This window comes from Xenopus tropicalis, chromosome 5 (assembly GCF_000004195.4).
Source record: "Xenopus tropicalis strain Nigerian chromosome 5, UCB_Xtro_10.0, whole genome shotgun sequence".
NCBI classification, from domain to species: Eukaryota; Metazoa; Chordata; class Amphibia; order Anura; family Pipidae; genus Xenopus; species Xenopus tropicalis.
The window spans coordinates 143,005,134-143,021,320 of record NC_030681.2 but is presented as its reverse complement, the minus strand read 5'-3'; the positions used below and the strand labels follow the sequence as shown (position 1 = coordinate 143,021,320).

The 16,187-nt window shown below is 36.9% G+C and overlaps 2 protein-coding genes and 1 long non-coding RNA gene across 3 annotated transcripts; all 3 read right to left on the bottom strand.

Moving 5' to 3' along the window:
• Positions 1-3,735: 3,735 nt before the first annotated feature.
• On the bottom strand, positions 3,736-6,392 carry LOC116411000 (tubulin monoglycylase TTLL3-like; the record flags this gene model as incomplete). Its single annotated transcript, XM_031902762.1, has 4 exons — positions 3,736-4,909; positions 5,253-5,688; positions 5,921-6,164; positions 6,242-6,392. Coding segments are annotated over 4 exons (1,503 nt in total), but the record flags the coding sequence as incomplete, so codon positions are not given.
• A 96-nt stretch (positions 6,393-6,488) lies between these two features.
• Positions 6,489-8,528, bottom strand: LOC116410999 (tubulin monoglycylase TTLL3-like). Its single transcript, XM_031902761.1, has 6 exons — positions 8,507-8,528; positions 8,348-8,394; positions 8,073-8,201; positions 7,806-7,920; positions 7,046-7,114; positions 6,489-6,699 (listed from the first exon to the last, which is right to left on the bottom strand). Exons 1-6 carry the CDS (start codon positions 8,526-8,528, stop codon positions 6,521-6,523), a joined length of 561 nt encoding a protein of 186 aa, XP_031758621.1. The 3' UTR covers positions 6,489-6,520.
• On the bottom strand, positions 8,529-9,849 carry LOC116411080. The gene is made up of 3 exons (XR_004222824.1): positions 9,721-9,849; positions 9,519-9,601; positions 8,529-8,628 (listed from the first exon to the last, which is right to left on the bottom strand). It is a non-coding gene; the product is annotated as an uncharacterized LOC116411080 (long non-coding RNA).
• Between the last annotated feature and the right edge of the window lie 6,338 nt (positions 9,850-16,187).

The window sequence follows — 16,187 nt, the reverse complement described above, 5'->3', positions numbered from 1 at the left end:
AGTCTAGGTGTCCCAAAAAGTGTCACTGGTGTGTAGGAAACAGCTCAGGATTAAAGGTTACTTTGTTTTGCTGACAGCCAATAACAGTATGGTTCCTGATTGGACAGTTTAGTACACATACACGAGGGCTACTAATTTGCACAAGTTGCATAGATATTGCTCCCACTTCAAGGTGGGTGATAACGGATTGATCCAATTTTTTGGCCCTCGGGCCAAAACATTGAATCGCAGTGCATTGAGTCAAGGTGCTCCTTACCCTGACAGGATTTTTTAAACCTAATAAAGTTAATAGATGTGATCGAAATATATACCCCACTCCAGATACCTTTAGACTTGCCAGATTAGGTCTTATGGGACAGAATAAATTAAAAAAAAAACCCAAAGGGCCTTATTACCTTAGTAACCAGGATTTGGTTTACATGAGAGACTGGTTCGTGACTAGGAGAGGAACTGAAAAATAAGCTACACAAAGTAACAATAACATAGTAGCCTCACAGAGCAATCTTTTTTTAGCTGCTGGGGTCATTGACCCCCATTTGGGAAGAATCAGAAATCAAATAAATTAAAAACTATAAAAAAAATAAGACCAGTTGAAAAGTTGCTTGGAATTGGTCATTGTATCACATACTAAAAGTTAACTTAATATTTTTTAGAATAAATAGTTGGATTTTACATGCGTCCGTTGTATAATAGTCCTGCAGCAGTGTTGTAGTTCTACCAGAAAGATTTTGCTGAATGCTCCATAAGAATTTTTGTGCACTTACAAACGAAAAAAACACAAACTCTGAAACTGCGATTTAAAGATTGTTACAATTTATCTCAGCTTCCATAGACTTCTACATGGCCTCGACAGCTTTAAGATGGTGTATTTTTACATTCACATTTTCGTGGTTTTGAAACATAATAAATGGGATAAAAGTTGGCTAGTATTTTAAACAAAAAAAAATACAAATTATGGAAAAAAAATATGAACATTACTAAATGGGCCCCTAAATATCCAAAAGAGAGTGCATCACTGAATTCAAATGTCCGTGGTACTTTTTGAGTTATTGCAGTTGCAATAAAAGTCCAGTTTAAAATGTGTCCCATCATGGAATTATATGGTACTACATATACCCAGAGTATGACACACATGATCGTTTATCTCTCTCTGCTCACCCCCCACCCCCCCCTCTGATCATTCATCTCTCTCTGCTCGCCCCCCATTGTTCCTCTCTCTCTCTCTCTCTCTCTCTCTCTGCTGGTTCCCCACTCTGACCCCCCCCCCCCCAATTCTGAGTGTTCCTCTTACTCTGATGGCCCCCCTTTCCTCTCACTCTGTGTCTAAAACAGCCAACAACTAACAGGTGTATGATTAACAAAGGATTCTTATACTAAAAAATATTATTTTCCTGGGAGTAATTTACAATGTGTAGCAGGTCCATACAACAAATTAGCAATTCCAGAGTAACAGATGTGAACCTTTTCTCAGCAACTCCCTGCACCTTATAAACGTTTCCAGAACACCTGGATTTTTTCTTGCAACTCCCTGCACCTCATCATATACAGGGACAGGCAATGTTTCATAGGGCAGGCAGAGTATGGCACACACAGGCAGCATAGGGCAGGCAGAGAATGGCACACATGGGCAGCATAGGGCAGGCAGAGTATGACACACACAGGCAGCATAGGACAGGCAGGGGTATGGCACACACAGGCAGCATAGGGCAGGCAGAGTATGGCACACACAGGCATCATAGGGCAGGCAGAGTATGGCACACACAGACAGCATAGGGCAGGCAGAGTATGGCACACACAGGCAGGGTAGGGCAGGCAGAGTATGGCACACACAGACAGCATAGGGCAGGCAGAGTATGGCACACACAGGCAGGGTAGGGCAGGCAGAGTATGGCACACACAGACAGCATAGGGCAGGCAGAGTATGGCACACACAGGCAGGGTAGGGAAGGCAGAGTATGGCAGGTTTTTGCTGTACTACCACGATTAATATAAGTATGGTCATGTGATAACACGGGTGTGGTTTAAAAAATTGTTAAGGGAAAAATGGGTGTGGATGTTTATGGAAAGATATTGTGAATCCAGTGCAGATGAAATTTGGTCCCAAAAGCCTTAGCCTCACCAAGGGGCATATGCTAGGTATGTACAGAACCCTCAGATCACCCCTTTTGCATAGTTGTATATGTATTGAGGGAAAACGAAATTGCATTATCTGTGAACAAACATTTGTTATGTCATTTAAATTAATCACCAGCCTTTTACCTATGGATCCAAACTGAACCCTAAAGGTTTAGCAGAACCCAAATATGAAAGTGGGATTTGAGTATATCCTGAACCAAATACTGAATTCTGTGCAACCCCTGTCCTAGACATACTAAAGTAAACCCTATTTGTCTTCTACTATTTCTGTAATTAGAAACAGGAACTGATAGATTTTCTTTTTTCTTTAACCTTAAAGGACAAGTCAACCCAAAATATACGTTTTTGCCCAATAAATGAAAACAAAATTCTTAGTAACTTTGCAATATACGTTCATACAAATTAGTAATGGCTTTTGAGCTATTTGTATGATAATACATTTTAAATAACTTTGAAAGCACTAAAGTTTTTTAATACATTTATATTGGAAAGTTGCTTAGAATTATGTTTTATTTTATGGGAGATTGCCGTTCTGTAATTCGGAACTTTCTCGATAACGGACCCTATTCTTGTACTATAATGAATAATTTACTCCCTGTTGTAAAATATGGGGATATTAGAAGTCACTGAGGAGTTCCATGACCTGTATAAAAGCACTTGGCCTTCAGCCACATTCCTTTATATATGGCCATGGAACTACTCGGTGACTTATAATATCCTTTTTTTTTACAATTATGGGTACATTATTCACTGTATAATACACACCAGCCATAGTTACCATGTAAAGTATATCCTTATAAACAGTGCTTTTTGATGTCGTAGGTTATAACATCACTGAGCACTGTTTATGTCACATTCCATTACAAGACCTGCTGCCCTGCACTGTTAGAAAGAGGGAGATTTAGCAGGCTACTTTTGTCCAACAGTAGCACCGGCCTGGGGTATCAGGTAAGTGATAACAATCATTGGGGGGTGCCTAACTTTTGGCACCCCCCAGTGATTAAACTTTTCCTTCTCCTTGAGTTATCAGCAGGTTAAAGGGATGGGCTAAAGACCAAGCATGTTTAGTAGCCTTGAGGAAGCCCATGGGGCAATCCAATATGGCAGTTGCAAGCTGGTACCTGGAAACCAAAGAAAATGTGTCTAAGCCCCTGAAGAATTTCAGAACGGGCCTTAAAAATGTAGTAATTTGGGAATGGGCAAAAACAATAAAAATGAACTTTAAAGTATTTTGTTTCCAATTTTTAGCAATGTAAGCAAAGAAAATTAGATGTTACTACTTAGGCCAAAATATTCTAGCTAGCAAGTCCCCTGTCCTACACTGTCTATTGGTTTACTAAATCTACGGTACATTCACATTCTAGCAATGCAATTATTGCTGGTATAAATATATAAAGCATAATAGTAAAACGTTTAAAGAATTTTTTTGAAGAAGAAAGATTATTAAAAAAAAATTGTTTATTTTTTAATATGACTCTGAAGATTTTCATTCATCCAGGTCATGGTATCTCTAGTATAATCTAAAGCAACTGGACTTGCTGAGTAATCATTGAAGACGTTTCACTACCCATCCGAGCAGCTTCTTCAGTTCAACTGATTGGTATGGGAAGTCCTCCGCGTATGTACTCTTCCACTAATCCAATCACAGTGGCACTTTGTAACTCTTCATAAAGGTGATTTATTGTTAAAGTCACTTTACGTTAGAAGCTCAATGTTACCCTTTGTGCGTTTTGGCCCTCCACCCACCCTAAACGCTGCAGGTAACATACTGTCAGTTCAACTGATTGGTATGGGAAGTCCTCCGCGTATGTACTCTTCCACTAATCCAATAACAGTGGCACTTTGTAACTCTTCATAAAGGTGATTTATTGTTAAAGTCACTTTACGTTAGAAGCTCAATGTTACCGTTTGTGCGTTTTGGCCCTCCACCCACCCTAAACGCTCCAGGTAACATACTGTGTTAATCCTTCAAAGATGCGCTAACAGAAAAAAATCAATCGAGGATCGATTTTTTCTGTAAGCACACCTTGGGCTGAAGTTGGGATTTCCAATTCTGCTTGGTTGAGCTTGTATGTTATCATAATATTCTGGATCAAGAATTTTAACACTTTCTTCTCTTGAAAAGGTCAGAAGGAAAACTAGAAGTTAAAAGAGCTGGTTTCTTGGACTTGCAGTAGCTACATGTCTGTCCCTTGCAGAGTATACAGGGCAGAGGTTTAAGCTTTTCTTTTGCAGAATCTAGGTTTATCACCGTATCCTTCACTCCAAGAGGTTTTACCAAAGCAGGTTTGGTTCTAATGTGCAAAGGTACATGTTTTTTGTCTCTCTCTTTGCTGAGGTCTATCTTAGACAGTTTTACATCCACTAAATCCTTTACTTTTACAGGCATTTCCAATGCATATTTATTGCATTGCTTTGTATCTCCTTTGCTATAATCTTGTAAAATAGTGAACTCTGTCTTCTTAGAATTATTAGGAACTTCATCCTTTAATTTCTCTTCTTTCCAGGCTGTGACTACCTTTGGCCGGTTTAGTATGGAAGAGTTCCTTATACTACCGACTATAGACACAGGTTTAGTAGTGGTTCTTGCAGTACAATCTAGACTGCTTGAGCTAGGTTTGATCCTGTCACCAGATATATTAGCAGTTGGCATTACACTAGATATCTGGTTGCTTTGTTTAGCAAAGCATATATCTGACAGGCTTGGTTTTCTGATAGCAACTCCTCTCACTAGCAGTTCATCTTTTGTATCCTTAGGAATTTTAATTCCCGTCTAAAATAAGCATGTTAAAAAGTGTTAGAATAGTGGCAATTTAACAGCATTGATCTAATTCTTTATGTGTTACAAAACTATGAGATTTTCAAAAATAAATGCATTAATGGCAATAATACAACATTAATTATAACTCTCTAATGTGTTGGTAGAATGGCATGGTCACTGGACCAAAGCTAGTACATTAAAATAGAAGATATAAGCATGTAGAGCTATAGCTTGGTAAAAAAGGAAGAATTTTAAATTGCCATGGTTTCCATGTATGATTAAGGTTCATTAGGCCTATGCATTTACTTCTTACATAACCATTCATAAAGGCCTATATTGTTTGGTATATACATACCTGTTTATATAGAAGTTCAAATGATCCCACATCACATTCATTATCTTGTTTTCTGTCAAGGATGACACGTAAGATGTCCTCTTGAACTTGACCAGAAAGCTTGGTATTTACAGGTGTGGTGGTTGCCAGTGCTGGTTTACCATTAATCTCTATCAGCCATGGCTGGAAATTCTCACCAAACATAAAATCTGCACCGTAGAGTTGAAAGGTGTTTTTCCTTTGCTCAACTTTATCCTGGGCACTCTTCATTGTATTGATAATTATCTCCTTCATTCCAGGCAAAATCACTTCATCCCATGCATGTATTGCTCCTATCTTCTGAAGATACTCTTTAAACTGATAGTCAAACCACATGTTTTCTGAAGGTAGGTCTGGATGACGCTCTGGAGAGTTCTTACAGAATTTCTGTATGGCATGGTTACATAGGTGTATATTTCTAAAAAAAAAACAAAATGAAAAACTTTTGTACTTTTTTCTAAATATAACATTGGATAACATGGATAGTCAAGTTCCCAAGCAATTAAGTGCCTACAAAATTGCCTGCGAAATTATGGGGTAAATTCCACAGAAAACTTTTATGAAAACAAAATGGTATATAATTATGGGTCTGATTTTCTATGATATGAACTAGATTTCTAGCAGTTTCACATATTCAGCCATCTACTAACCTGTCCAGAGTCTTTAATGAGTAAAGTTGTGAAGAGAAGCGTAGATAGCAATCCTTGTAGAACCAAATGGTCAGCGGGTTCCAGTCTGTTACCATGAACCACTGACGCACATCAAATTTGGTTCCATGTATCAAGAGTGGCCGCTCTATATACTTCTGTACTACGCAAAGATCATCGTTGGGAACCAACGGGTTATAATCCAATACTGACATTATGTCCTTCAACTTATTCTTACAATATATGCCTAGAAAAAAAATGTACAGTCAGTTTCATCAATAACTAAATACATATGTTCTAACTATAAAAAGCAAGATCTCTTACCTCTTCCTCTGGATTTAGCTCCTGGTTTCATAATCCAGATGTTCTGTTCACCTTCAATTTCCAGCTGAGGACACACTGCCTTCAGCTTTCGTAAGATTGAACGGCACCGTTTCACATAGTGAATAGCATTCACTATGGTTGCACCGTCACTGTAAAAAACACAAGTAAGTTTGATCTTTAATAAATGACTGTCCAATTATCATACCTAAGTTATAAATAACAGTACTATATTCTGACACAAGTATAGAATGAACACAATTAAATTGCCATGGAGATAACTCACTCTATAACTCGGTAATAGTCACTCAAGAATTCTTCCCAATATCTCGGTGGTTTGGGTTTACTGCGTTCCTGATCTATGTCATTGTGCTCCAATTGGTTCAGGTATGTCTCACAGATTTCAATAGATTTCAATATGATATCTGTATGGACACTTCCCTTGTCAGTGGTCTTCTCAGCTTTTGGAAAAAAAATAAACAAGAAGAGGATTAACTGAAGGCTTGAAACAAAACAAGCAATAAACACACTTGTTTGAAAATCCCATGGAAGCACAATCTATTTTTTGCACTTGCAACCCCCAAGTTAAGTTGAATTAAATGACAATTACATTTACTTGTTTAAATTGTGCCTGTTTGATAGATTTCTAATAGTAGCTTAACATATAGTTTGGATAAACTGCATTATAGTGACCAGTGGAAACCTGATCATATCATAAATTTCCCGCAAATAAAATTATTTTCAGTATCATATCCAGTTAAATTGCTTCCAATACTAGTTTAAAAATGATCAGTGATTTTCACTTACCTAACCACTTGGGATCAGAGTTTGATACCCTCTTTAAAATACCACGGGCAGCTGTTTGCCGGAAGTCATCTAAAGAAAAGAAAGTGTAATACTGTGTAATACTGTCCATCATTTCAAAACATGAGCTGTCTATAGCGCTAATATCTTTTTTTAGGGATGCTGTACATTAAACAGGTATGGGACCTTGGGTATTTGTAAAAAGTGATATTTTGGTAATGTCATACCTTATGTTTGCTAAAAATCATTTAAACATTAAATGAACCCAACAGAATTGTTTTTGCCACCAATATGGATTCATGCAGCTTAGCTAGGATCAGATTCAAGGCTCTGTTTTAGGCTGATGTCAGATGAGGCGTAGGGCGGATATTTTCAGCAAGCGGAAAAGCTCTTGCTGAAAATACCGCCCTACGCCTCCTACATATGCCTGCACCTGAATGAATGGAATACGCTCGGGTGCAGGTACATGTAGCCGAAATTCGCATAAAAACGCAAAACTTTGCATTCTCTCACGTTTTTATGCGTATTTCGCCTACATGTGCTTGCACCCAAGCGTATCTAAAAGGGAATCATTTTAAAAATGACAATTATTTGGCCTTCCTGTAATTTGAAACATTCTGGATATTAGGTTTCTGGATAAGGGATCATACAATTCCGAACTGTTAATTAAAACTTTAGTTAAAAAAAAAATAAAATCACCCCCATTTCTCCAAATAAAAATAAGTGGGGATTATAAATAGCAAGAAGGTATATGTTCTCTTACCAATAAATTTCTCCCGGTCATATATCTCTCTCAGTCTGTAGCACCGTGGGATAAATGAGTTAGGATCTACATCTGTGAACCAATGTACATCTTCTACAAGTGTACACAACCCGGCCTAGAAAAAGACAAAGGAAATTAATGCAATGTTTTTCTTTTTCCTAGAAAAAGAGAAAAAATCCATGTAATAACGTTAGGTGGTTAAATGTGTGCCAAGAGAAATATTTGGTAGCGTGGTTTTAGTAACTATAGCTGTAATACAGGACTCACCTTGGTTGTGAAGCACTTGGAACTTTGGAAATGGTTAATTATTTGATCCTGACTCAGTGTGGAGTAGTCAAGTGTTTCAGACTTTGGAATCCAGAGAAGGTTGGGCTTCACATTGCATAGAAGCTTTGCCTACAAAAAGGAACAAAGATATTTGTTATCAATAATCAGTTATAAAAAGGTTTTCCATTAACATGGGCCAAAATAATGGGGACCAGCCTTGTTTTTATTTTGTCCTTATGTCAAGGACTTTCTATTACTTAAAAATATGAGTTTACCTTGAAATTGAAGCCTTCTTGACCAGCACCTTTTCTGGTATCATTATCTGAAAAGAAAGAAATATATGATGAGGATACTGTACATTAGGTTCTATAATCTAATGTAAATATGTCCTTAAAATCAATTCAATACTAAAACCTCAGTATCCCACAGATTACCAAGATGCAGGTTTTTGGGCATCCTTACCAGTTCTGAAACTTGTTTTTTCTAACCATCCTCTGTTTTCTAGGCATCTCCGCAAAACAGGATAATGGCCATGGAGAGCAAATATCTTCTTATCCTGGAAAAGACACATTATTATAGATTGCAATTTATTCTCATTCACATATTAGGCTAGCAGCTGCCTTGTAAACTTAATTCTGTTATGGGGAATTTAATATCAACAAAGGAACATAACTAAATGTTTCACCCACTGCTTATACTGTGGGAGTATAATGAGCATAATATCTGGCATTTTTTAGTTTGAATCCTAAACGAAACAAAATTATGTTCGTATTTCTAATGAACAATGGAATTTTCTTATCTGGTTCAGGCTTTCACTTTATTCTGTGAATTTAATTTTACCCCAAAACGCCATAAGGCTAGTGCCGAGTTCCGCTTATTGTGACTGCACCTAGGCTGATGTAATGGCTCAGATTTTTCAAGAGTAGGCGCAGATTCTAGGCCTGCGTTTATCTATTATTGGCTCTTGTGGATACATAAAAAGATGAAATAGGATGCTGGGAGTTTATTAATAGAAGAAAGGTCGGTGATTGAACATGCCATATATATGTATATATATATAAAGGAAAAAATAAATTCAGCATTAGCAGGACTTTGTGAAAAATGCAAAAATATTCTTTATCGTGCAGAATTTCTTCATTTTGCACAATAAAGAATATTTTTGCGTTCTTCACTAAGTCCTGAAAGTGCTGAGTTTTGTTTTCTGTACTCCACAACCTATTACCTGGCACCCAGGCAGAATATATACAGTATTGTTTCGGTGAGTGCCCTTCGATATTGTGTTACATATATTTGATATTATATATATATATATATATATATACAAACTAATAAAAACTTTTCACTCATTTGTAATATGTATATAGATATACAATAAACTGTCTAGATACTTATCTAGAAACTTATGAATAATAAAACAGTAATTTCTAGTATGGTTATAAAACAAACCTTTATTGCTGTCTCTACTAAGGCCCTGGTACCTCTCACTAGATCCATTCCCTTTGTTGTATCTTGGGTTTTCTTCACATATGCTGTATAAATAAAAAAAACCCATTAAACATTAGATTATAGCTTTAAAATATTATTACTATGAATATGTCCTGTAGATCTTAAAATCTAAAAAATGAGTTAGACTTTAGGCAGCTCTTACCATCATGTTTGATTTTCTCCTCTTTACTTTTTGGGTTCATAGTTGAAGTAGCTGGTTTCACTTGCTGTTTTTCATATCTTTTCTGCAGAGATAAATGATCATTTGATAAGGGAGATCTTATAACAGTTTATAGTTTATAGTATACTGAGGGTTCATTTGAAGGGGTTGAACTTGATGGACTTCCAACCAAATTTAACTATGTAGCTATAATAATCTGATAAACTGTGATTATGGGATCCTCACTGATGCTAGGGCCCAGGGACAATACAGTTGGGGCTTTACTGGCCACATTTTTATTGGTAGATACAGGTATCGGACCCCTTATCCAGAAACCCATTATCCAGAAAGTTCCAAATTACGGAAAGGCCATCTTCCATAGACTCCATTTTAATCAAATAATTCACATTTTTAAAAATGGTTTCCTTTTTCTCTCAAATAACAAAACAGTAGTTTGTACTTGATTCCAGCTAAGATATAATTAATCCTTATCGGAGCTAAAACAATTCTATTGTGTTTAATTACTGTTTAAATTATTTTATTAGCAGACTTAAGGTAGGAGATCCGAATTATGGAAAGACCCCTTATCCGGAAAACCCTTGGTCCCAAGCATTCTGGATAATGGGTCGTCCCATACCTGTATTTTGTTATTGAAACCCTATTCCTATTCACTCTTTATTCTGACATTCAAACCATTGCCTGGTGACTAGGGAAAGTAATACTCTAGCACCCAGAAAGCCACAAAATATTTCATCTAGAGATGACCAGAGCAACAGTAATTAATTAAATAACACAAAATTGCATGTTACCCTGAAATGATGTTGCTTGATCATACAAATTGGGAATTGTAACCTAAACTCCCCCGACACACACAAACAGAGACTTACCGTAAGCATTCTTGGCTCTATCTGAATTGAATAAATCCGCTGAATTTAAAAACTGTGGGAGACAGTGTGATATAATTAGGGAGTTTGATCAATTAGAGAGTCTACTTTCTCCTACTTCTATACATTCATATATAAATTCATATCTTACTTTATAATTGTAATATATTCACACTATTAAACATCATACTCATCATACAGTCTGTAAATTCTTTTACAGATACAGTCTCCGTCTGTATCTTATGCTGTCTGAAGAGAAAATGAAGGAACCTGGCACCACCCATACTCACAACTGCCCATACAAACTCAAACTCAAATCTAATTTCAAAATTGTCATATACTCAAACAATTACCCAAACCCCTATTCTAGGGTGATCCTAATTTTTTATTATAATGATAAATACCAAATGATAATTAGCAGGTTGCTAAGGCAGCAACACTTACCTAAATATCTAAAAATACGAAAAAAATCTATTGATTGCAGATTAGATACAAGCCAGAGACAAGTCTCTGTCTGTATCTAACGCTGTTTCAAAAGAAAATGAAGGAACCTGGCAACACCCAGTAGGACTTAAACTGGTTACCATGGCGATGTGTTGTGACATCACACTGCTCTGCTTGATACTCAAATTACGTAAGATTCTCTGTAAATTACATTACGTTTCTAGGCAATTCATGCCTGTTTTTGCAGAAGTTGCTTAAACTTTTTAAGATTTAAGTCAACTTTATACGTAACACGCAATTTGAATAACTTTTGCAATGTGGCCAGGCCCCCCCCCCTTGAAATGCAGATTTTTCAGGGCCCAGCACTGTTTATAATCAATTGCATACTCACAACTGCCCAAACAAACTCTAAATCAAATCTAATTTCAAATTGACATACTCAAACAATTACCCAAACCCCTCATACATATTCTATTCTAGTGTGATCCTAATTTTTTATTTTAATGATCAATACCAAATGATTAATGATAATTAGCAGGTTGCTAATGCAGCAACACTTACCTGAAAATGTAGAAAATACGAAAAAAATGTATTAATTGCAGAGTAGGTACAAGCCAGAGACAAGTCTCCGTCTGTACCTATCGCTGTCTCACGAAAGACTGAAGAAAAAGGGAACCACCCAGTAGGACTTAAACTGGTTACCATAGCAACATATTGTGACATCATAATGCAGTGTCCCAGCCTAGCATTCCTTTTGTTTGTGCTGTATGAAGTAGAATAACTTCTAATTTTCCAATTGACTTATCTGATACTCAGTGTATCCCATATGTCTGGAATGTAACTATAGAGAAATTCTATAAAGTTGCAACTAACACAGATGATCTGATTCCATTTTCCTGAAAGTGTCAGCTCTCTTAAAGGAGACATATTGGATAAATGGGGAGCAACGCTAATTTTGTAGGCAATTATGAATAATATCCGGTGCTGGTTTCCCTTTGGGCTAAACATTAACCCTATCTGTAACAATGGCCCCTTTATTGGAGCTCCCTATAGATCCTCTCACTTCTCTGTCCAGTGTGAAATGGAGAGTGGGCGTGTCCTAACGTTCCCTGCCAGAAGCACAGTAGGAGGGGGAGAGCCAATCACAGCCCTGCACTCACACAAGCACAGACAGGCTTCAGTTCCCTATCAGGTCAGCCTAGCTGCTGATTGGTTCCTATCCTACAGTGCAGGGTACGGAGGGCCGCCGGCTCCCCAGCTCATCCAGAGAATTCAGCCAGCAGGAAGTGGAACAGATGGGCGGGGCTAGTGGGGGTTTGGGGGAATTTCTCAATAAATCAGTCAGAAACACAACTTTTTAAAGCACAATCCTTCTATATCTAGAGGAGTATAATTCATTGGTACATTGTTATTTTTTATAGGATATGTCTCCTTTAATAAATACTTCCCAATGCCCATTTTACATATTCTTTTACTAGTACAGGCATGGGATCCCTTATCCAAAAACCCATTATCCAGAAAGTTCTGAATTATGGAAAGGCCACCTACCATAGACTCCATTTTATTCAAATAATTAACATTTTTAAAAATGGTTTCCTTTATCTCTATAATAATAAAACAGTACCTTGTACTTGATCCCAACTAAGATATAATTACCCCTTATTGGGGGCAGAACAGTCCTATTGGGTTTATTTAATGTTTAAATGATTCCCTTTTCTCTGTAATAATAAAACAGTACCTGTACTTGATCCCAACTAAGATATAATTACCCCTTATTGGGGGCAGAACAGCCCTATTGGGTTTATTTAATGGTTAAATGATTCCCTTTTCTCTGTAATAATAAAACAGTACCTGTACTTGATCCCAACTAAGATATAATTACCCCTTATTGGGGCAGAACAGCCCTATTGGGTTTATTTAATAGTTAAATGATTCCCTTTTCTCTGTTATAATAAAACAGTACCTGTACTTGATCCCAACTAAGATGTAATTACCCCTTATTGGGGGCAGAACAGCCCTATTGGGTTTATTTTATGGTTAAATGATTCCCTTTTCTCTGTTATAATAAAACAGTACCTGTACTTGATCCCAACTAAGATATAATTACCCCTTATTGGGGGCAGAACAGTCCTATTGGGTTTATTTTATGGTTAAATGATTCCCTTTTCTCTGTTATAATAAAACAGTACCTGTACTTGATCCCAACTAAGATATAATTACCCCTTATTAAGGGCAGAACAGCCCTATTGGGTTTATTTAATGGTTAAATGATTCCCTTTTCTCTGTAATAATAAAACAGTAACTGTACTTGATCCCAACTAAGATATAATTACCCCTTATTGGGGGCAGAACAGCCCTATTGGGTTTATTTTATGGTTAAATGATTCCCTTTTCTCTGTAATAATAAAACAGTACCTGTACTTGATCCCAACTAAGATATAATTACCCCTTATTGGGGGCAGAACAGTCCTATTGGGTTTATTTTATGGTTAAATGATTCCCTTTTCTCTGTTATAATAAAACAGTACCTGTACTTGATCCCAACTAAGATATAATTACCCCTTATTGGGGGCAGAACAGCCCTATTGGGTTTATTTAATGGTTAAATGATTCCCTTTTCTCTGTAATAATAAAACAGTACCTGTACTTGATCCCAACTAAGATATAGTTACCCCTTATTGGAGCCAAAACAATCCTTTTGGGTTTAATTACTGTTTAAATAATGTTTTTAGCAGACTTAAGGTAGAAGATCCGAATTATGGAAAGACCCCTTATCCGGAAAACCACTCGGTCCCGAGCATTCTGGATAACGGGTCCCATACCTGTACAAGTACTTAATTAATTTATGATCTAAGTGCAATATGCAGTGGGTACTTTTAAACACAGTCGTGTTTTGAAAAACATGACGTTTTTTTTTCCAGTATAGACAGTAGTGTCCTTAGGAAATTTCACAAAATGCAGTTATATAGTGTGAATGGCATAACATGCCAATGTGTGTGGCATAATTAACACATTTAGCACGTTTAACTACCTTCAGAACATCAGTTGGGTCAATAAAAGCAACAAGCTAGAGTAACCCTGGAATGACTTTCAGGCCCAGGCTGCAGTAGTTCCAGGGTTGCCTACTATCAATGTAACCCAGTGGTACTCAACCTTCCTAATGCCATGACCCTTTAATACAGTTCCTCATGTTGTGGTGACCCCCAACTATAAAATTATTCCTAAGACCATCAGAAATATGTGTTTTCTGATGGTCTTAGGCGACCCCTGTGAAAGGGTCATTCGACCACGAAAGGGGTCCCGACCCACAGGTTGAGAACCACTGATGTAAACATTTGCATGTAACTTATCAGGGCAAACTGAAGGGGGGGGGGCATATGCAGTCACTGAAAGCTTAAAGGGCTGGCTCAACTTCAGGTTGACGTTTCGAATGTTATAGAATGTCTTAGCAACTTTTTAATTGGTCTTCACTCGTTATAGCTTTTCTTTTCTGACTTTTCCACTTTTAAATTAAGGTCCCCGACCCAGCTGCTAAAAAAATGATTGCTTTGGGAGGCTATAATTTTAAACAAATAAAACAAGTTGTTAGAGACAATAATTGTTTGTATGTATGTATGTATTTATATCTTTATTTATAAAGTGCTACTTATGTACGCAGCGCTGTACAGTAGAATACATTAATACAAACGGGGTTATTAAGATAATAATAGATAAATACAAAGTATAACAATAAATACAGATAAATACAGTTGCAATAAATAAATAAGTCAAAGACACAAGAGGATGAAGGTCCCTGCCCCGTAGAGCTTACAATCTATATGGGAGGGTAACTTACAGACACAAATAGGCAAATATAAGTGCTCTAATTGTAGTTTTAGAGAAAATGAGTTTGTTTGTGGTTTCAAAAACCACTAAAAATTAGAATGTTGATAAATGGGCCTCCTCATTTTTTGGTGTTTTTGTATACTCACAGGATACACAGAATAAACTATTTTAGGGTATTTTGCCTTAATAACTTTTTTATTGCCCAGTGTGATTAATCACAGTTTCATTATTTTATATTAAATCACTAATATTATTTAAATGTCAGAAACATATTTGTAATTTTATTACAATTGTAGCCTTACAGAGCAGTTTTTGGCTCCTGTGGATCAGTGACCCCTTTGGAAACCTAATTCCTGTAAAGGATTTTTTAAAAATATTATTAAATAGTGGAAACAGCTGGCACAAACTGGACCAGAAAATAATGTGGCACAGTTAGAACATTTTGTTTATTCAAAGAAAAAGCATATCAAACACAAAAAATAGCCCATAGGCTAACTAATTTTTTTTTTCGTTGTCTTTACCATAAAACACTAAAATCTTAATCTTTTAGAAATATTATTAATACAGGAGTGATAAAAGATGATGTTATCTATAATATGTAAGTAAAGGAGTAACTGTTGAGACACTCACTTATGACGGGTAAGTTCTGTATAAAGGGACACATAAAATCCCCCAGTGTCTAAAAAGACAACCCAGGGGCAGGTGAGGTAGGAGATAAAGTATATAAATATAATATATATGCAAGGTATAAAGTAGAATATAAAAGTCAAATATACCATCTTATAAAATCACAAAGGTCAGACATGATAGTGCTGACTAGCTAAGACCCTACATGCACTTTGCGACTAATCTCCCCGAGTTGCCTACCCCTGCCATCCCGCCGCGTCTGCCATCCCGCCGGCGACTTACATGTTCGCCGGTGGGATGGCAGGGGTAGGCAACTCGGGGAGATTAGTCGCCCGCGAACAGGGAGTTTTATCGCGGGCGACTAATCTCCCCCGTGTGCCAGAGCCCTTAGACTCTGTGTTTGATTAATGAATAAAGCATCAGTTATGCTGAGAACCTTGTCTCAGAGTCTTGTTCTATAATAAGGTTCTGGTTGGTTAAAATTACCAACATTATTTGGTGACTGTCCCGACGTGATGGTAAGCCGATTGCTGGACAATCGAAGGAACAGAAGTAAGTGAACCTGCAGAAGACTCTGTGACGAGTATATATGTTAAATGGAATCCTGCAGAAGACTCGGTGAGTATATATGTTAAATGGAATCCTGCAGAAGACTCTTGGTGAGTATATATGTTAAATGAAATCCTGCAG

Excerpts from the sequence above, each read along its gene's own strand:
- LOC116410999 (XM_031902761.1), bottom strand. The coding sequence starts at position 8,528 with ATGCCCAAAAACCTGCATCTTG. Across the intron at positions 8,395-8,506 it reads GCCCAAAAACCTGCATCTTG|ATAATGATACCAGAAAAGGT; the intron begins GTAATCTGTGGG and ends CTTTCTTTTCAG. Across the intron at positions 8,202-8,347 it reads AAGAAGGCTTCAATTTCAAG|GCAAAGCTTCTATGCAATGT; the intron begins GTAAACTCATAT and ends TCCTTTTTGTAG.